Raw genomic sequence first — 22,708 nt, 5'->3', positions numbered from 1 at the left:
ACAATATGGACAAGTTCACTTTTCTACATCGAACTTGTTACACTTAATTTGCTTGGATAATTTATTTTTATCTTTCTCTTTCTTCTTTCTGATATGTATTGTACTCCATCAAATACTACAACTTTCTTAAGTTTTATGTCCAAAAAATGTCTCAAATAATACGGGATGAAGGATAATTAGTATAAATGAATACTAGCACTGTGATGTTAATTCTTACCCAACAATATCGTGGACGAGTTCATTGTCTTGCATTGAATTTATAATTTTCTAATATGAGTACTACTGTAATTGCATTGAATTTATAATTTTCTAATATGAGTACTACTGTAATTGTGACATGCCTTTATATGCGACAATCGATAGATCTTTTGATTTTTACGTTTTTAAATGGGATAGAAGATTTGAAACTCATAATATGATTGTTTAGTTCTATAAATAGAATGAATATTTACAAGACTACGTACTCCATTATATGCAATAGATCGTTTTTAAAAGCTGAATCAAATCGTTGGATTTTTTGAGTGAAAAAAAATGTGGGCATGCAAAAAGCTGCGATGGTTTACTGTTCAGTACCTAATTTATCGAGCGTACAAAGTGAACAGCCTTTATGACAATAACATAAATTTATGTTATTATTGTCCTTTGATTTTACACTATGAGTCCCATCTAAATCTCTAATTAAGAAAGTAGTGAGAATAAAGTAAAAGAGAGTAAAGTAAGATGAAGTAAAAAGTTATAATATATGGAAATGACTCAAGTATAAAGGAACTTTTTGAAATGGAAAAATAACAACTATTAAAAAACGGAGGAAGTAGTTTTTAATCAAGCTATTGCTTTCTGGTCAAGATTCTATACACATAAATAAAATAAGTGTGAGCTTAAATTGTAATCTAATTAGAATTATGTCACGTAAATTAATGTTCAATCAAGTGAAAATACTTGCCAACCAACCTGAAAATAATGTTATAAGCTCCTATAATTTTGTTATTTGCTTTTTAATAATCATGATCCCTGAATGGACACTTTGTATTGATCTCCACCTTGAACCTTAAACTCAAGCTATGTAGTAGCAATTAAGAAAGTAAACTTGAAGTGTGTGGGCTAGCTTAACAATAGAGTGATCAATGTCTGATGTCAAGGATTTCGGATTGATCAAAATTTTTGTTTATTTGAATTGAAAAAAGTTAACGGGAATGAAAATATCAAGAAATGGATGAATATTTCGATTAAAAAAGTATTCATACCACCAAACAAATTGTGTACATGGGAAAGTGAGATATCAGTATGAGATACTCCTACTCTACTTCATAATATATTAAATATTTAGTGATGGCCAAATATATAAAGGATTAATTCCTAAAAATAAAGCAATACTCCGTACTCCATAATTTTGGAAGATTAAATAAGAAAAGCTACACTCTTTCTTCCAAAACTTAATTTGTTAAAAGTAAAAATTTCCTTAGGAAAATAATTAATATCCGCTTTTCGTGGTGGGGTGGGGTGTTCGATGGTGGTAAATGTTACATCTTGTCAAGAGGTCAAATCAAACAGATGAAATTATTTTTTGTTTGGTTTTATATTTAAAATGTTGAATTAACTTTATGGTATGTTGGCAGGATTTATCAGATGTAGTCCCATGTGCAATTTCGTTGCAACCCAAAAATTATTAATATCAGTACAATCCAGAGGCCCTTGCAGTACGACTTCTTCTTCCTACTCGCCTTGTCTGCTCAAATACTGTAGCACTTTTCCATTTCTTGTCTTTTCATAATTTGTGATACATGCATATCTGCAGTAGTATATTTGAATCATCATCATTTTGTAAAAGACCAGTACCAGTGTGGGCTGTTTTCATAGGTAGCAATTTTGGGGTACTCATTTTTATTGGCTACCAATTTTGCTATCTTATTTTTCTTCTACAAGTTGGTATCAGTATCACATTCAATTTATTTGGAAATTGGCATTTAAATCATGAGATGCATTGGCTGCTAGTCATGGTGTGAAAAATTTTAAAGTAGACAATACAACTTGTAAAGAAAATAGTGGAGTGGTAATATGCAAGTACTAGGAGTATGCAACTATGTAAGTATTCCTATGATTTTTGCGCATTCTACTACAATTCTTCATCATCATCATCACAAGAGGACTCACACCTGCATCAGAAAGATAGTGTCGATAGATACAAACGAATAAATAAAGTAAGATTGATCAGTGACGCGAGTAGACAATGGTGATTGCATTCTCAAATGAAGAGCAATTAAAGAACTTGGGGTTTCGAACCAATTCTAATTTGCAAATAAGGAAAACCACGACACAAAGATGGGAAAATCACGACGGCCAAAAAACTTTACTTCACTTATTGCGTTTCAAGTTACACTTACTGCGTTTCAAGTCACTGGAGTCATATTCTATTTTATCAAAAATAAATAACATTTTTATATCTCTACTTTATTTTTTTTTCTGTTGCTCTATTATAATTTCTATTTCTCTTTGGGTTTGAGACGGAACAAAGCGACGAAAAATTGCCTCGTCCTTTCTCGTTTCATCTCGGCTGATGGTTGGTTGCTTACGCTCTATATTGTCGCTTCAATTTTTTTGTCAAATGGACTTTGAAATCCTCAACAACGAAGAAATTCGGACTATGGATGGTCCATGACGTTTAATGTTTTTTACTTTGGAGGAACTATGGGATTTAAAACGAAAATAAAATAAAGGAAAAGATAACAAAGTACTTAATAGTGCATGTTACAGGGGAGTGATTAATTGTTAACTCATCATTTAATTGTCAACTACAACTAATTTAAGGCTATAGGATTTTAGAAATCGTCTGGTCTACAATTTGCCACGTGTAATTTTCGTTTTTATTAATAAAGTAAAAAAAAGATTAAAAAAAAACGCCAAATTAGAGTTTTAGATGAAAATGTCAATATAGTGTTACAGAAATATCAACATAATGCTTTGAGAATGTCAACACGATGCTTTAAGAATGTTAACACATTGCTTATATTGACATTCTACATGCATTATATTGACATATTTTATGTAGTATGTTGACATTTCTGCTTTACGAAAAAATTGAAAAATTTTCGAATTTTGTTTCAAATTTTGACGTCGGAACATATGCATATATGATATCGTTGGAATCCTTATAAAATTATCTTTAATTTGATATATGTTATATGAATTTAAAGTTTTGGGATTTCTTTTAAAAGTTAGTTATAACTAAACATGTAATTAATTGACATTAATACCCCTATTGATATTTTATGGAATTAATCATATGGCTTTATTGACGTTTTTTGTTGATCGTATTGATATTTCTTGGTTGATCATCTAGGCCCTTAATTTGAATATCTAATGGTTATTATTAAGTTGTAGTTAGCAATTAGGTATTGAGTTAACAATATAACACTCCCCGCATGTTATAACTACATAGTAATATTAAACTACTCGTAAAATCTTTGAAAATGGACTAAGTGTATGCATAGTTTACTTTGAAAGTTCAACATCAAAATTGCAACTTATACGAGTATATAATTCTTTTTTACAAAAAATGTCTTTTAAATTACTGTACTTACTTATCTTCTTGGTTTATGTAGAAATTTTTGTCAGTGTTTCAATTAACATGGCTTCTTCAAAACTAGGGTAAATATAGCTATATTGATTAATGATTAATTTGATAGAGATTTACAAAAGTATGCTACGTACCTTCCTTATCACTATTCACTAGTGGCCTAGTGCATTAAAAAGTTTATTTTTGCACTATAAATTTGTGGCCTTTGAGCTAGTGAATGCGTATTTAGATTTCTCTGTATTTTAGATGTGAATATAAGAATGTACAGTAACTACTCTTGAATTCATAATACAGTACATAAATAGAATCCTAGACTGACTATTAAAAAAGACAATAAAGTTTTAGAACTTGAAAAGTTTAGAAAATACTCCTTGCGTCCCAGATAATTTGTCTCATTTTGAACGAACACGGATTTTAAAAAATGTAATGAAAAGTAAGTTGAAAAAGTTAGTGGAAATATGAGTCATATTTTTATATATTAGTCTTATAATAAAATGTGAGTAGGATTGAATTAGTGATCCACTATAAAAAAAAATAATATTTAAAAAATGAAATGAGATAAATTATATGAAATGAATGAAAATAGAAAAATAAGACAAATTATCTGGACGAAGGACATTTTAGGTGTATTCAACCTGCAGTCATTTAGGTCTATTCTCTTCCTAATCAATTCTAAGTTTGTAACCAAGGGCATTTTGGTCGATAAATTACAACGGCTTCTAAGTTGATCGCAGGCGTTGGATTCGCAGCACGTCAAGGCATTGCATCGCCCCCTCTTCATACTGAGAGTGAGGATTGAAGCAAAATCTCCATTCATCAAATACTCTTTGTTGAATTAATCAGATCTTCCCATTTCTTGCTTCTCCCGAATCTTAGGGTTTTACTATTTTGTTCAAGCACTGCAAACATCTCCGCAGCTTTCACCGTCCAAAAAATGAATCTCAACATCTTCAAGAAGAAAACTTCTCCTAAAGGTTATAATACATTTGTTGGCTTCCTTTCTTACTTCTTTTTGCCTTTATATGTGAATGTATCACTGCTCGTTTTATTTTATTTTTTGATTTTTGATTTAGCCTATTTTTAGCCCATTTGCTGTAATTGAAGCTGGTTTGTCGATTGAGTTGGTGAATTTGATCGATCACATTTTGGTGTGTAATGTGTATGCAGAAGCGCTTCGAACAAGTAAAAGAGAAATGGCGGTTGCCACAAGAGGTAAAATTTCCCTGACTTCTTTTGATAGTGCTCCATATGATTAAGAATTTACAATATGGAGTTATGCCTTTGGAATATGCCAGATGCTGTAGACACATTATGTCCAAATTTCATCAAGCATGATAAAGAAATGTCTCTTGAAATACTGAAATACCAATTATTTGAAATCCTGCTTTATATGCTGGTTTAATGGTTTGTCTATTCCAATCTGAAAGAGTGCCAAATCACATAAAATCCTGCTTGTTTATTTGTTAATTTCTGAGGCTTCTGTGGCAGTTTCCATGGTGAAGTTGCTTATCTCACTCAGCTTTGTTTAATAAATTAAGTATTCCATTATCTATGCAAGTTAAAGTTTCCAAGTGCCATGAAAGCTATTTTCTTTGTTTATCTTTTGTCCAATAAAATATATGGATTCGAACGTATGGGTTTGGTGATTTTACCTGATGCTTTTTACCTACAGTATCTTCTTCCCATTATTGATTTTGTCCTGCCACAGGCATTGAACGCGAAATCACGTCTTTACAAATGGAGGTATTGTTTATTAGTCTATTTATTATAGCATTGCCAGTACCTGTCAATATTAGTTTGTTGTTGTGGTCTAATAGAAGCTCTTTGCTATCTGCAATCTTAAGGAGAGGCGATTAGTAGCAGAGATCAAGAAAACTGCTAAAACTGGAAATGAGGCAAGTTTTAATGTTTATGTTTTTAGTTTCTTTCAGTTTTGGATGTAACTATCATTGACTTGTAAACTACTAGATGTTAATCTGTAAAATTGTCGACATTATTGTTCATGATATTTGTGTTATTGACATAGAAGGAAATGCAACAATTTAGAAAGATCTTGAGTCTTGACTTGAAATCTAAAAATATGTTACATGAATCTTCATACCATCTTGCTGTAGGAGTTTATTGTTGAAAATTACTCTGAATGGCAGTGATATTTTTGCTCTTTGCTCTTTCACGGAGCTGATGCATTTGTTGGTTCCCTAGGTCTTTTGAGTTAGCTGCATTATCGACGTCTTCAGTTAACTATCATCCATTTTTAATTTTACTTGAAACTTACCACAGTTCGTTTTTGTGTTACTGTTATAACTAGGCTGCAACTAAAATCTTAGCTCGTCAATTAGTTCGGCTTCGGCAGCAAATAACAAATTTGCAGGGGAGCCGTGCCCAGATGAGAGGGGTGGAAACTCATACACAGGTTATTGACTTGAAATGAAATATACATCGTACGACTGGTATCCGTCTGTTCTTAACATACTCAGTAAGTTATTATTTTTGCTTACAGGCCTTGTATGCTAGCACTTCAATTTCAACTGGTATGAAAGGAGCAACCAAAGCTATGTCTGCTATGAACAAGGTTGCTGTATAAAATTCCTTATATGAGTTGATAGAGTTTATGTTTGGCAAGAAAACTAAAGATGAGTCCTCCAAACAATAGATTGACGAATTTTCTCCACTTTTAATTTCAGCAAATGCAACCTGCAAAACAAACTAAATTGATCAGAGAATTCCAGCAACAGGCAGCACAGATGGACATGACTGTATGTTTTCTGCTCAACTTTCTTTCATCCTCAAAAGAGTTCGGTTATTTTGGAATAATATTGTGGTCAATTAATCGATTGTCGTTAGACTGGCTCCTGAGTAAGCCACACAAAGGCTAATATATTTCTCTGTTCAGATTGAAATGATGTCTGATGCAATTGACGAGACACTAGACAAAGACGAGGCTGAAGAAGAAACCGAAGAACTTACTAACCAGGTAGCGTCATTAGTGCTTTTCGACCACCTAATCCTCCGATTTTTGTATGAATGTCCAACTTTCTTACACCACACACTACTCTATTTTGTAATATATAGGTCCTTGATGAGATCGGTGTTGACATTGCTTCACAGGTTGGCTTCTCTGTTAACTCTAGACGAATCTAACCCTGACTCCTCTTCTTATATTTGCTATGCGTGGCATAAAAAAAATGTCTCTGACTAATTTAATTGTTTCCAAACAGCTATCTTCAGCTCCAAAGGGGCGTATTGCATCAAAGAAAGTCGAGAACGCTGCCCCAAGGTACACCACCCCATTAAAATATTATTTGAGATGGAAGTATGCATCATATCAATATCTTTATTTCTATCTATCAGTATTATACTACTATATGGGCATATTCTTGAGAAAGCAGCATATATAGACCACAAATTTTGGGAAGTACATAACTACACTGCTTTTCTGGACCACCATTTTGCAAATCTCTCTGTTTCTACTTGCCGGCTACGGATAGTGGGGTGCTCTATATTAGTGTCGGATTATTTATGTCTGCAGCTTATTTTGTCTTGTAACTGGATAATGTGTTGATGATCTCTTGTCTTGTTTGAACTTATAGTGCTGCTGTGTCGACTGATGATGTGGAGGACCTTGAGAAAAGGCTGGCGTCTCTTCGACGAATATGAGTGATGTATATAGTATAGCTCTGCCATATCATGTATATAAATCACTATAATATCAAATACTTAGCAGGATTAGAGAAATTTTGCAGAATTAGAGAAATTTTACTAGAGTACTTATATTTGATGCCTTCTTGCTAATTGCTATTCAAGAATCGAGGAACTCTGTATTAATTCGCACCATTTTCAAACATCCCCTGGGTAATTTGCATGTGAATTCCTAAACATTTAATAATTTATATAATTGAACAATTTCATTTATTAAATTATGGTTTATATTGAGGTATGCTAGCACGAAATCTTGATTGATTGCATATCTGAACACATTTATTGTTTGATAATCTAAAAAAAAATTCAAAGTTGATATGCAAAACTAGAATTTGAAGAAACTTTAGAAAATTACATGCATATATACCAAAAAAAAAATGCACTATTCTCTTAAAGACGAGGATACTTGAATAATTAAAAAAAATAAATTATGCCACCAACATTTAACGTTTCATAAAATGTCCTTATTCTTGATGTCCCAACTAAAATTAGGGGACACAAATAGAAACGTCTTAAAAGAGCAAAATATTAAGATAATTTGCCTTCTGTACGATTTTGTTTTGCGTCCTAAATTATGATTATGTTTTAAAAATTTCCAAACGCTAGTAATTGCATCCCAAATTTTTTCGTGTCTTTAAATAATACTCCCTCAGCACAAGATTTTATACAATTTTATATTGTATTAAGTGGAGAAAGTAAAGTAAGAGAGAGTGGATAAAGTAGAGATAAAATATGTTTCTATTTTTAGTAATGAGTCATTTTGATTGGGACAAACCAAAAAGGAAAGTGAACCATCTTCAATAAACGTAATATGAACTTTTAGCAATACTTTCATTTTTTAGAGTTGCAACATTTTCAATTTTAAAGCATCCCCAAGAGTATAGATGTAGGCCTGGATCCACTTTTATTCATTTTTTACTCTCTGCTCTTCAGTAAGAGCACAACACCCCCCATCTATGCTCTTCCACAAGAGTATGCTCAAGGGTTCCACCATTCTATTATTCAATTTAAATACTTCAATTACTAAAAACATTTCCACAATATTAAAATGCATTAAAAATACCAGAAATACTATTACAAATTATTCTTCCCGTCCCATAATAATAGTACAATGGGTACAACACGAGAATTAAGATAAAATTGGTAAAGTAAGAGAGAGAGAGGAGAATGGTATGGTAAAGTAAGAGAGAGGAGGAGAATGGTAGTTAAATTAGTATTAGTGGATAGTAGAACCTACATTATTAAATTGATATAAATTCCAAAAATGGAATGCACATATTTTTTTGGACGGACCATAATGAAAAGTGCACATATTTTTATGGGACGGAGGGAGTACTAAAAAACTAAAAATTATATAATTAAAATCCTAAAAATTAAAAATTATATAATTAAATTCATAATAAAAAAATTGAAGTATGAATGAGAGATAATTTTATGTAAAGAATGGATATGATGAATGTGGGTATTTATAGATGATTTTGGGATTAAAAATTTATTATTTTTTTTAAAAAAAATGGTAAAAAAACGACTATATTTCTGGGAATCCGAAAATAATTTTTTTTCTTTTTTCCGGATTATTTTTTATTTTTTATGAATTAAAAAAAATTAAATTTAACGTAATAAAAACGTGCTTAATCAAAATGCGCCATGTGTGCGTGCTCTTCGGCACGGCGGTGCTCTTAGCTAAGAGCAGGGCCGTGCTGTCGGCAAAAGCACAGCGGCGAGTAGGGGTCTCGCCGTTCCGACGACACGACGCCTGCTTTTAGCTAAGAGCACCGATGCGGATGCTCTAGAGCACAGATGTAAACTCTATTTATGCACTTCACCATTTTTTCAAATTTTGACGTCTTTGTCAAACATACCAAGTTGAGAACCTACCATATAAAGTAGAAATATTAAAAGAAAAAGATAAGTATGTAAATTAATAGATACTTATGTAGTCTTAAAATAGTTTACTCTCCACCAAAAATACAACTCTTCCCGTTATTAAAGAGGGAGAACCTTTCATATCTAAATTACAGCAAATACAGTATTCAATAGTCAAGCAGTTCTGCCTAACAGAACATACTGACCATCAAGTCATAAAAGTAAAATTTTTTTGTGAATTTTACTCGCCGATTTTTAGAATATTTATTTAAAAAAAACATGTTGTAGACTTGTAGTTAAAAATTTGGTGAAATATTATGTAAGATTCGGTTAATAATCCTATATGTTGTAGGTTTTAATGTCCTAGGTTTTAAATTTTATATGTTTTTCACATAAATAATGACGACATCACCGGAGACGTAACTGCAAAAATAGTCTTTACTTTCTTATACCCCTTACTAAATTATTTAAAAAATAAATCTATTATTCAATATAAGGTTGCTCCAAAATAATTACTCCATTTGATTGAATCTTCTAGAGAATCAAGACAAAGTGAACGTAACCACACATGCATATTAAATATATAGGCCAAGAAATTATTAAATAATTAATTAGTTTAGTGTCCCAAGTCTTCTCCGTTGAGAGACATTCTCTAGAAAAGTCACCTTCAAAATCTTCAAAAGATTCTCTCTTTCCTCAAAACGGAGAAGATAACAACAAAATCCAATCCAATTGCAATCGCGCTAGGTCTGATTTCTTTTTTCGTCTTCTCTTTTTCCGCACTGTTTATTTTGCTCGTCAGATTTGCAGTTTCAGGAATTACAGAGTTTCTCGCACTGTAATCCGTCGGTTTTGCAGGTCTGGGTAAATCCCCCTCTCTGTTTGTTTTTTATTGCTCAAATCGTTTTCAGTTTACAGTTTTGCGTTGCAATTTTTGAGTTTCGTTGATACATGTTCGGTATTCGCTAGTGCTTGTGATTGTGTGGACTACAGATGATTTAGTAATTCAGAGAGGTTTAATGTACGGCATCGATGGTTAGGACTCTGTTTCGTGCTTTTAATGTATGGATAATGGATAATTAGGCGAATGCACATTTATCTTTGTCATTAGTTGGCATAGCTGGTTTTAAACTCTGAAATTTCATGTAGTTTCTCAAATTTCTGTAATATCGAGGAGTTTTTGGTTAGGACTCTATTTCTCTGCTTTTAATGTGTGGATGAAATAGACGAATGCACATTTATATTTGACAATTGAGCTGACATAGTTGGTTTTAAACATGAAGTTTCGTGTAGTATCTCAAATTTCTGTAATATCTCAAAAAACAGATGAGTTTTTGGTCGGGCTGCTTTCAATCTGATTCTGGATTTTGGATTGGCAGATATGCAGAGCCAAGTTGTTTGCAGTGGGTGTAGAACTGTCCTTCTTTACCCAAGCGGAGCTACAAATGTTTGCTGTGCAATTTGCAATATGGTCACTTCCGTGCCACCACCGGGTAAAAATCGAAAATATTCCTTGCCTAGCTACATGAAACAAATTTGGCCAATTTTTTTTGCTAATCGATTGAAAAACTTTGAACGAATAGTATGTCTATTAGTTTTTTTGACTCATGCTGCATAGTTTAGTTCATCATGTGATAGTTCTTTGTTACAACTTCGGTGGCAGCAATCTTTATCTCCTTCCCTTCCCATCAGATAGGAAATTCACTTGTTAGCTTCAAGTTGCAAGTGTTAGAAGATGTAATGAAGCTAGAAGTAGCTAAAGGATGCAATGTAACAGTAGCCATAGATGTATAGCAGAGAGAATTTCTTGTATTGATAATACTAGAGATGGTTACAAAATAAGCTATACATCTGTTTTTATACTATCCAATAGAAGGAACTAGAACATAACATCAAAACCCTAGCTAAGCTAGCAAGCAATAACTGAAAGTATAAATCTCTGCAATGTACAATGAGCATGAGCTCTCAATCTGTAAATCATTATCCTCTTGTCAAGATCTCTTTCCACGTCTGATGAATTGGTTGAGAGCTCGTGGCTTCTTTGCATGACATGGCATGCTTTATCAGATCACAAGCTTGATTTGTTGGAGCAACTTCTTTCTTGATCACTTCATCATCTGTGCTCAAGGTTGCTCCACAGATAATCACTACGAGCAATTCCCTTCATGCATTAGCAATTTGTGTTTTACTGCATGTTCTTTAGCATCTGGTTTTTTGATGTGTTTAAAAAATTGATGGCTTATTTTTTGCACTGGCAAATTAACCACACAGCAGTACTTTGTGTTTCTCCCTTCCTTATCATGGAATATGAAAAAGGCTAAATAAATATTATCTCTTCCTTCATTCCTTTCCAATGCCTTAGCTGGCCACGTAATCCAAAATCATGGGGACCTACAAAACACATTCACCATGGTAATGTATGTTGTAATTCCTTTGATCGTGGGGGAAATTACTATCAATAGTAATCTGAAATTGAGAGCCCATGACTGCACAGACAAGATGTTCTTAGTGTGTTCTGTTGATTATTGGTAGTGGCAATAAGCAAATCTGTAACTGATCGAATTTCATATTTCTGTGTTTTTGGGTATTCTATGCAGGGATGGAAATGGCTCAATTAATATGTGGAGGTTGTCGCACCTTGCTTATGCATGCTCGTGGAGCAACAAGTGTCAGGTGCTCCTGCTGTCACACTGTAAATCTTGTGCCAGGTATAAACTTGACAATAAATTTACATTTTAATGCTAGACAGCCCCTGTCAATAATCATCACACTCTACAAAGAATGATAACCTTGTCTCCTAGTCATGCATGCTAATTTCATGGCAGTTGTGCAAGTTTATAGTGTTCTGTTAATAGATTTGCGATCATTACCTAATTATTTTTCAATGACGGTGTGCAGCTGCCACGCCTCCTAACAATGTTGCTCATGTTAACTGTGGAAATTGCCATACTATGCTGATGTATCCTGCTGGAGCGCCATCTGTAAAATGTGCTATTTGTCACTTCATCACGAATGTTAATGTAAGTAGTATCATGGTTTGTTCTCTGTGCAGCTATACTTTTAGTTTCCTCACCCCCCTACGCATGTTAAACAAAATACTAGCAATAAGTAATGTTTCTCATTCTCTCTTTTTATTCAATAGAGATTTATTTCTAGTAAAAATGAATAAAATTTGGTCTTGGCTATAAATAATCAAGTGGTAGGGGAGATCTGCACGACTCAAGTCTTGTACTTGGTAGAGTCCTATTTATCCATATCGCTGGCACTGAGACTGCTCTTATTTTGTGATCCATGTTTCAAGCATAGTAAAAGAAACTTCTTCAAACAGCTTTAAGATGCATGTATAATTATTTCTCATGATTAAACATCTACAATTTTATTAATGTTAAAGGTATGTGCTTTGGATGCAAGGAAAGGATCATAGTTCTATATGTAATGAACTAGTTCCTAATGTTATTCTTGCCTGTTCTGAAAAGAATATGATTTAAAAATATTTGGTTAATGAAATATTTCGTGGTTGAGATGCTAGATGAGATTTCTCCAAATTTCTATGTGCATTAATAAGTATATAAGTGGGAAAAGTAGCCTTGCTAGTTTGTAATGGAAGGCCAGTACTATGCAGATGGTAACCGAGGTGGGAACTTAAAACAGGAGAAATAGTTCATTCTGCGTATCATTCAAAAACAAGAAAGCACTTTTAAATTTCATTTGGATTGTATGCTTCAAGCCAGGTTAATTGCATATTTGCATTGGCTTAATCTACTTTATATCTTTTGCAGATGGCCGATACTAGAGTTCCCATTCCTGTAAATAGACCTGTAGGGAACTCCAATTCTGCACCAACACAATCTACTTCTACAGTAAGTTCATCACCTCCCATATTGCCACGAGCATGACACCTTCTTTTGCATCAACTAGTTGGAAACTCATATTTCATTTTCTTGCTGCAGGTAACAACAGCTCATTCTCACAATCAAACGGTAGTGGTGCAGAATCCCATGACTGTCGATGAAAGTGGCAAGTTGGTCAGTTCGTCAACCCTTTGTTTTGCATTCAATTGTATGGTTCAATTTCATGTAAAGATGTTGAAATCTGTTCTTCAACAGGTGAGCAATGTGGTCGTTGGCGTCACGACATAAGATGTGTGTTGATGTAAAGGTACGTCGGAAGAGCATATAGAGAGAAGCTGTGCATATTGTGGCTATGATTAGTATGGAGCTAATAAAATTTGGTGTAAAGGTCCAGAGAATAACTGGCTATTTTGCACTCTATAATAGCGTGCCTCATTTTGCTACCCAGGAATTGTATGTTGTACCTGCTGCTTACCAGATTGAACACTGATAATATACACTTTTATTCGTAAGTATTATGTGTGCATGATAATGCTTGGATTGCTTATGGTTCATCCTCATCACACCACCTTCACCTCTTGCTTCTGAAATGCATATTCAATAATTGGTCTCTCTCGCACTCACACACACACTTGCATAGTTGTTTAAAATAAACGGCATGAATTTTACATGGCGTCAATCATCCTGCTACATAGGGATATAAAATTGAAATGACGTCTAATAGCAATCATAACGACAAATTGGTAAGCTTTACAACGAAGGTAGGCATGCGCCACAATACTATTTGGGATGTTTGAAAGAAATGGGGTATATTCAACTTCATAAGCCCCCACTACATAAAGAAAAACATCCTTTTGCTCTTTCCACGACTTTGATGTTTTCGAGAAAATTAACGTTAATACTACTACTAGTCAATGGAGATTAATTTTGTTGGATGTGAATTATCGAGATGATAGTATATAAGATAAAATAGCACTTGTTCCGTTATTAGGATGGTGACATTTGTTTTAGATTCTTTTTATTCCTAAAGTCAAAATTTGTTGTGCCTTTTAGCTATACTTTCTTTATCAAACATTCTTCCTTTCTTTCTATACTTATTTTTTCCTTTCCGTGAATGTTTGGTTACAATGAACTGAGTTTTTGTTGGGTATGTTTATACACGACTCCTGAAATGTTTCAGTTAAGAGTGTGTTTATACACGACATCCATGAGATATAGAGTAGAACTTCCTTTATTTAGGAGTATCAAAGTGACAAAATGAGTTGGTATGTTAAACCTATATATGATTATTTGATAAGTAGAATTATAGAGGGGCCATATCCAACTGTATAAACAAACCTTGTGTAAATCTGGATATATTATTGTCTAGATTTATTATGTAAAAAACATTATCTTAAAATGTGAAAAATATCAACAAAATTTTAGATGTCCCGTGTCCAATATATACGTACATATATACACAATTCTATGATGGTAATGATATAGGTTGAAAAGCTTTCTTTTAAAAATAGCGACATGTTAATTACCCAAGAACATTTACACTGACAGTAGAAATGACCATAAAGTTTTTGTCCACAAATAATAAATTAGTTAGTTTTTTTTAGTGTTAAATGTTTTTTTAATTGAGAAAAGGGTACGGTGAGAATGGAACCATTTTCTATAAATATAGCGTTAAATTTTCGTTGTTCGAATATTCTTAATTTACATTAATAAATTATTCCTTTCTTTACGTGTTAAATGAGTCGTTTTCTATTTTGGGAAGTTCTAATATTTTATTGAGTCATTTCTATTTTTGCAAAAAAAAAAATCATCTCTCTTACTTTATCACTATCTATCAACACATTATTCTTAATCTTCACTATCTATCAACACATTATTCTTAATCTTTATGTTGAAAAGAAATATCTCAATTAAATATTAGGGGTAACTGCTTTTAAAGTCACCAACTTTCCATGAATTCCAGTTTTTCCCACAAACTTTAAAAAGTTCGTGTAATGTCACGAACTTTATTGTCGGTTGCCATTTTCCCATGTCAGGTTTTCCGGTCTGATTCAAACTGTTCGTTTTCTATTAAGACAATGTCCAAATTTTTTTATCTTACTATCATTATCTTCGTCTTTGAAATAGCTTCGCGTGGGTACCTTGTACGCCTCAATCGGAACTCGGATGAAGAAGTTATGGCCATTTGATGAAGGCTGCGACCTTTGTGCGACCTTGTACCATCATAATGGCCATAACTTCTTCATCCGAGTTCCGATTGAGGCGTACAAGGTACCCACGCGAAGCTATTTCAAAGACGAAGATAATGATAGTAAGATAAAAGAATTTGGACATTGTCTTAATAGGAAACGAACAGTTTGAATCAGACCGGAAAACCTGACATGGGAAAATAGCAACCGACAATAAAGTTCGTGACATTACACGAACTTTTTAAAGTTCGTGGGAAAAACCGGAATTCATGGAAAGTTGGTGACTTTAAAAGCAGTTACCCCTAAATATTAATGGATGGAGTATATCTTGTACTAATAAATAGAGAGTTTAATTTTCATATTTCATCCGTCCTTAAAGAATATGCACTCTTTCATTTTTAGTTCGTCTCATAAGAATATGTAGTATTTTTTAATTTTAGAAACTTTTTTTTCTCTCTAATGAGGTGGGACTCGTTCTGCATTAATAATATTTTAATTACTTATTCTCTTTACCCTTTTCAAATATTGATCAATTTTACGTTAAAATTCGTGCTGAACCTAACATATATATTCTTTGGAACAGAGGGAGTATCTTTACGTGTGTCGCTGTTACCATAAGTATATGGACACTGCCCGCTGATTGCCTATTTAAACCTAGAAGTTAGAAATCCTAATTTCAAGGCCGTCAGAATAAATCATAACAAAAGTATAACAATGCGACCCTACGTCAAAACAAAAATTGCAGTAATATGTACTCCTCCCACTGTCTTCCAAAAATAGCCCAATTCATATAATTTAATATAGTACTATTTCCTTTTCATATTAATTAAATTATTTTTTTATTAAAAAAATTTTATACAATAAATTGAGTATTTTTAATTTTGGTAAAATGTAAAGTATAATAACTTTCTTTTTTATTTTTATTTTCTTCATTTCTCTTACTTCACTTTATTCTCTCTCCCTCTCCACTTTATTCTCTCGTATTCACTATCTATTTAATCCACTATTTTTAACTCCGTGCCAAATAAATAAGAAACGAGGGAGTAGTATTTATATTTTATAAATATCTTATGGAGCATTTCTCTAAAAATTGTTTATAGATTTTATTTTATACTTCAAATATTTAATTAAATACCTCTTAATTATACAAAAAAAAACCAGACATACTATATACTAATAATTTTATAAAAACACTAGTACTAGTACTATTTATCTCCTCAAATCACATTTATTAATAACGCATGAAAAGAAAATGTATAATTGATTGTGTTACCAAAAAAAGTGTACTATACTTGATTGTATTTTGAGAAAATGAAAGTGAAAGATCTTCGCTGGACTATACCAAAAATGAAGAAGATATCGAATTAAGAAAATAATATACTACTACTCAAGTTTCAAATTTAAACTAATACTAGTATATGATCTTCACAATTGTAAGTAGTTTTTAGGCCTTTTCGAGTAGGAAATCAATCAGGCACAGCAGTTAGCGAATATTTTCTTACGCCATGTGATAGTAACTTAGAAGTAAAAAATGAGTGAATTTTATGGGTATACTTGAATTTGGTGATAAAATATTAGAAACCCAAAGCGGACTAAGATTTTTTTTTTGTGCAATAGCTAATCAGTGATATTTTGAAGGGCTAGCAAAATAATGATATAATTATGAAAATGAACCGAATTACACTATTTTGATAATATAGATTACGCTATTTAATATAGCAGAGTTTATATTTATTGAAATATTCCAACTCCTTGTAGGCCAAAGCTTCAAAATTCGATGCATTTCAATGTAGAGGGAACATTTTTTTATCCATTTTACATTATTTTTCCGATACGAAAAAGGTGGACATAGAGCTGCAAAATTAAGGTTATTTTTAAAAAAAGAAATAAAAATAGAAAAAGAAGATGGTCAAATCATATGGTCAGAGCCGACAAACTTTAACTAAGAATGATAAAGTAAATGACTTTATTTAGATGTTGTAAGAAAAAGAAGGCTAAAGTTGCATCTGAAAAAGCACTCAAATATGCATGCTTTGAATATTACTGGAGAAGATAGCCATCGAATCCGGGTGCCCTCCGCATGCATAACACTACATTATTATTTCTCCTTTTCTTATTTTATATTCTTTGGTATTTGGAATTCAATTCGATTTTTCACATAATTCATGACTCACATTTTTCTTAATTATACATTCCATAATGTATTCTTGTAGTTGATTTTTTTAATACTCCCTCCATAATAGATGATATATATGGGTAATGATAATAAATTTAGGTAATTTTATTTTGTGTGTTAAGTGGATAGAGAAAATAATGGTACTACTATATTTCTATTAATGCGAGAGAACTTTTTCCAGAAAATGTGACATCTTTTATCAGACAAATTAAAAAAAGCAAATATGACATATATAATGGGACGGAATATTAAATCATAGTACCCCACAAAATATCAGTTCTCTTACATGAAATCCTCCAAAAAAAAAAATCGAAGATCGAATGGACATATAGAATATAATTAATGGCTTCATAAAACCCCCTAATTAATTATCATGAATTGATTCACCTACCAGACAAGGATGGCATGGTGGTATCATTGTCGGCAAATAAATGATGAGATTTGATTACTATGAAAAGCTCGAGATTGAAAGAGGAGCGTAGTAAATTAAATGTTTGTATTGCAAAATTATAAAATCAAATCTTTAGGGCTCATTATTAAAAATATATTCAAAAATCAAAATTAACAATCAACATCAAATTTGTTATAAATTAAACATACATTATAAATGTATAGTATATAATCCTAAAAAGTGATCATAACATGGTATGTAATCATAATTAGTAATACTTAGAGAATATTCTTATCGAAAATAGAACTATAGAACGGGTCGTTTCCTATATTTTATGCATGGCAAAGTAATACTAGATGATTTATTTACTTTTCTCCAATTTCTATAAATTCCCTGTCACAGGTTGTCTAAATCTCACCATTCACAATTGTTCTTCACAAAAAGAAATTGCGTAGCTCCAAAAAATGAGGAGTTGGGGAATTAGAAGGGAGAGTGAGATGCGCTATATATGCCTGGCTCCCTGTATGCCACGCGCCGACGTTGATCCCGCCGAGGATCGCCGGAGGTGGGCGGCGTACGAGGAGCCAAGCATGCTCTCAACCGCCGTCGACACTCTCTCCGCCTTCTTCCCCGGCGCCGGCGTCTAACTTCACATGTAAAAATTGGTTATGTATATTTTCTTCTTGTTTATGTTATTATACATCAATGCCAATTATAGTCAAGATTTTATTGAATATTCATATTTTTGTACTACTTTTCAGTTGCAGGTCAATTGTAGCTAAAGATTATGTGAGGCGGGGAAAAAAAATGTACTCCTATATAAGCTTTTTGGCATGGAAAGAAGTTTTATTTGATTTGTAAAATTAATATTATTTACAACAAATTTTAAGCTATTAGAATCAAACTGAATAGTACAATGTGTATCAAAATAAAGAAATCTAATGGTAGACTAAACGAAACGCCAGTTCTTTCTTATGGTGTATGTAGCATAATTTATGAATATGTATAAATCTACGGTGTTGATAAAAGTTTTTGCTTTCTTTTGTTATTCGTTTTTGTTTTATAGGTTGGGCTTTATTCTTATAAAGTAATATTTTGAAGCCCAAGTCGCGTGATCCCAGCTCGTCACCATTGAATCGAGTATTGGGCCTAAATAGTATTTATATTAAAGCCCATTTTATGTTGTAGATCTCGTCTTGTATAATGTGGCTTTTCTTGGACGAATGTGGAATTATTGTTCACATAAGATAATGAAAAACGATGTCTCCATGTCGGCTCAATTAATTAAGCTATCATAATGTTATAGAAAATATTTGTAAAATTTCAATAGGAAACCGATAGTACTCTTTAATACTCACCATCCTCTTAAAAATATGAACTATTTTCATTTTAGTCTATCCCTTAATTAAAATTATCAACGTTTGATTTAGCAAACTTTTCTCCAATAAATTTAGAAAATAACGAGTGAGAACATTTACATATAATTGAATGAATGAATGAATTAGATAAGAGTTATAAGACTATAATGGGAAATTTATTGTATCAACATCAAATCTACTTGATAGAGATGTGTATAAATTAAAGATCCAATCCTTATTAGTTATTATGGTTTTGAAAATCAACATAAGGTTTACAGAGTGGAAGCCTATTTTGTAGATCTGCAAATGAATTTTAATATGGGAAAGAGTGACATCTTAGCATGTTATATGCTAAAGATAAGAATAAATAAACATAAAAATAAAATGAAGATTGTAGACAGAAATGAAGGACTAATGCCGGCCTCCATCGTGCAACTGCAGCTAACACCAAATCCTTGTTCACTGTTGCCAACTTCAATTCCCTCCATACAAAATCAACATTTAATGATGTTCCCCAACGTGACAACCTTGATTTGATCTCAACAAATGAAACACTTAATTACATATAAACACATACCACCATTTTTTATGACTTTGGTTGTCTGGAAAAGAAAAAGGCTTAAATCAAACTGCACTCAAAGTGAGCACGAGATCTCGAATCGGTGTCACTAAAATTATGGTAAAACTATTAAAATAAATGAATTTTAATTCATGCTATTGGAAGTAAAGTCTTCATTTGTCACATGCAACTGGGCCAATCAATCGACCACAGAATTCTAGGATTGATCTACATTCATATTTTATCTTATTTTCACATGCGAAGTTAATGTATTATTCTCCCTCATGGTTTATTTCGATTTCATACTACTATTACTTTTGTTAATTCACGGTGATATTTTAATTGAAGTGGGAATTATGTTTACGAGACACGATTGCTAGCAAATTGGTTTGATTTTTCAATTTTGATCGAATGTTGCATTAATTGCATATTCTAACTTTCATATCAACTTGTAGTTTCGATATATTGCTGAGGATACCGTTAGTGTCATTTTACTGGTGATAATTACAATAAGGAAAATTACAAGAAATAATTGTTCTCTTGATAATAACATAGATGTTTTAAAATATATACAAAGCAGTAATTTCCACTCTAATGTTAGTTACTAGTTACTACTATATCTCAATTGCTAATTTTTTTTTTAATTGAGATACTAAAAGTACTTTATTCACCATTAAGAGTGTGCAACAGTGGTATGCCACAGTATTTTATGATGAACTGAATTTAATTTCCATAGTCTCAAGAAATTAAACATTCAATTTGATTAATCTGTAATATCATAAAGTTATAATTGTTTGATGACTTGTGAATATTATCCTCTAGCCGTCCGTTTTTTCTTGACTTTTAAGTTGATTCAAATGCACTAACAAATCATACAAAGTTAACGTGGGTATTACATATATATAGGTGCCTAGCAAATCATACCATATTCTAAATTTACTTATTTAATAAAAATTTTATTGGAAAAGTCCTTCCCAACTTGAAAATTAGACCCCGTTAACTTGGCATATGAATAGGGGAGAACGAAATAGCTCAACTCAAGTTACTTATATATTTTTTCAACTAATACTCGAAGGTTCAAAGCACTATCAATTAATATTAGTTGAAAACTGATATGATTTGTGCCACCAATTAATATATTTTGTGTTTTTAATTGATAACTTTTCATGATTCTCAATCGAACCATTCCTACTAAGATGAATATATATGCATGATTTAAAAGATCCTATAAACTCATCAAACAATTTTACAAAAGCTTTAGTAAATTTTAAATTTGACTAATATACCTCTGTTTTATAGTCTACAAGCTAAGCTAAGTTAATTATACATAGAAAATTATCCAAATTCCAAGGTGATGATCGCATACTTTCCTTCGATTAAATAAAGAAAAAGAAAACAAAGATCTTCTCAATCCCTAATTGTTGAACAAATCTGAAATGTTGAATTTCAAACCTAATCTTTCTGCAGCAGTGCGTCAACTTCACAATTCGGCAAACGCAAAATCACACATAGGTCATGGACCCCCACTTTTGACTACTTGACACAATTATTAATTACTTGATTAATATGTGAAAAATACCAAATGACAGCCAAATAACAATAAAATAAGGCTGGCGGCCGATCAATCGTGACCGTCCACAGAGGCAAGATCAGCGGTCAGGATCGCACGTGACTAGTGAGGTGGCCGGCTGACATCAGGCGGTGGCAGCCGTGACTCACGCGTGCGGATATCCGAACATGACTCTTATCTTAATTAATTACTAATTAACTAATTATTTTAATGATCACTCTATAATCATCAATCGTGATTGTCGTTATGTGGCGTATTACATTATTTGGGGGTTAATTATATTATTCATTTGGGACTTAATTATCAATTCTGAATCACATGGAATGATGCTTCTTAATTCTCTCTGACTCTTTTTGTTAATGGATGTAGCAAAATTTGGGATATTTTTAATCGAGCGGAATCCCAGTGTTAATTTGTTTTATTGTAGATTCTTGTCTTAGAGTGCACAGAGATGCAAATTAGATATATAAGTTACTAGGATCCTAGATTTATTGTTTGGAAGGGACACATTTTAAAGATTGAGTTTCGTTATGTTATCAATTCATAATTTTGAGTTCAGATAATTAAATAAAAGTTTGACAACATTTTTGAAATAAACACTTATAAAAGGACATTTTTTTGGCTTTTGGGAGGGATAGCAATGATTTGAACTCTTGTTCCTTTTCGTCACATTTTGAAGTCTACACCGTATATTATTATTCCCATTGTACTTCTAAATTGGTTCTAACAACCATTTATATATTAACTAGATATCGATGGCTAATACATTGTCCACAAAAAATAGTCTAAATTTAACTGCGATGTGTTCTATCAAAATCAACTTCATTTCCATTTACGAAAACTTTTGTTCCACTTTTTCTCTTTTTTTTTTTTTTTTTTTTTTTCATATTTTACTAATTCAATATTAATATTTATGTTATCCACAAATATTATATAGTATTAATTTATGTGAACTAAGGGAGTACTGTTTATTTAGTGTACTTAAATAATTCGAAGCCTTTGATGTAAACATCTAAACATATTGTCCTTAATTGTGAAAATATCAACCCCCGACGTTATTCTTGTTTATTGTTTACTTTTAATTGCAGAAAAAGACTCGATTTTGCGAAAGTCAGCAAAGAAGCAACATAAAGATTATAGTATTATGATAAATGTGGATCTCAAGTACTGTCTAGGTTCTATACCTTTATAGGGAGTAAGTAGCTAGCCTACTTACTACTACTACTAAGTAGGATTTATTAAATAATAAAATCATTCATGTGTCCACGTTCAAATTAACTGGAAATTCCAAAATCATAAATTTTCACTTTTAAATCATGATTATTGCGTCTTTTCTCAATACATCAATGCTGAAATAAATTGCGAATTTGCGATGATAAAAAAGGGTTAAAAACTTAGTATTAAGGTGTCACTCCTACGATAGCTAAAGGACTAACCTCATTCTAACAGCCAGCACACTAAGCGGGCATGCTATG

At 32.1% G+C, this 22,708-nt stretch overlaps 1 protein-coding gene and 1 long non-coding RNA gene across 3 annotated transcripts; both read left to right on the top strand.

Moving 5' to 3' along the window:
* The first annotated feature begins 4,368 nt into the window (after window positions 1–4,368).
* LOC125195231 (vacuolar protein sorting-associated protein 2 homolog 2-like) lies at window positions 4,369–13,502 on the top strand. Its single transcript, XM_048093411.1, has 18 exons — window positions 4,369–4,548; window positions 4,742–4,786; window positions 5,283–5,317; window positions 5,419–5,469; window positions 5,883–5,987; window positions 6,075–6,146; window positions 6,259–6,330; window positions 6,468–6,548; window positions 6,647–6,682; window positions 6,793–6,851; window positions 7,165–7,228; window positions 9,796–9,891; window positions 10,518–10,632; window positions 11,737–11,847; window positions 12,038–12,159; window positions 12,919–12,999; window positions 13,090–13,164; window positions 13,246–13,502. The coding sequence occupies exons 1-18, from the start codon at window positions 4,509–4,511 to the stop codon at window positions 13,276–13,278; spliced, it is 1,293 nt and encodes a 430-aa protein (XP_047949368.1). The 5' UTR covers window positions 4,369–4,508; the 3' UTR covers window positions 13,279–13,502.
* Window positions 13,503–18,179: 4,677 nt separating this feature from the next.
* LOC125191770 lies at window positions 18,180–18,966 on the top strand. 2 transcript variants are annotated; one of them, XR_007171242.1, is made up of 2 exons: window positions 18,180–18,401; window positions 18,508–18,966. It is a non-coding gene; the product is annotated as an uncharacterized LOC125191770 (long non-coding RNA). The 2 variants fall into 2 exon arrangements; XR_007171241.1 differs by having other exon boundaries at window positions 18,180–18,416.
* The last annotated feature ends 3,742 nt before the right edge of the window (window positions 18,967–22,708 follow it).

This window comes from Salvia hispanica, chromosome 6, assembly GCF_023119035.1.
Source record: "Salvia hispanica cultivar TCC Black 2014 chromosome 6, UniMelb_Shisp_WGS_1.0, whole genome shotgun sequence".
NCBI lineage: Eukaryota > Viridiplantae > Streptophyta > Magnoliopsida > Lamiales > Lamiaceae > Salvia > Salvia hispanica.
This window is presented reverse-complemented; position numbering and strand designations above follow the sequence as displayed.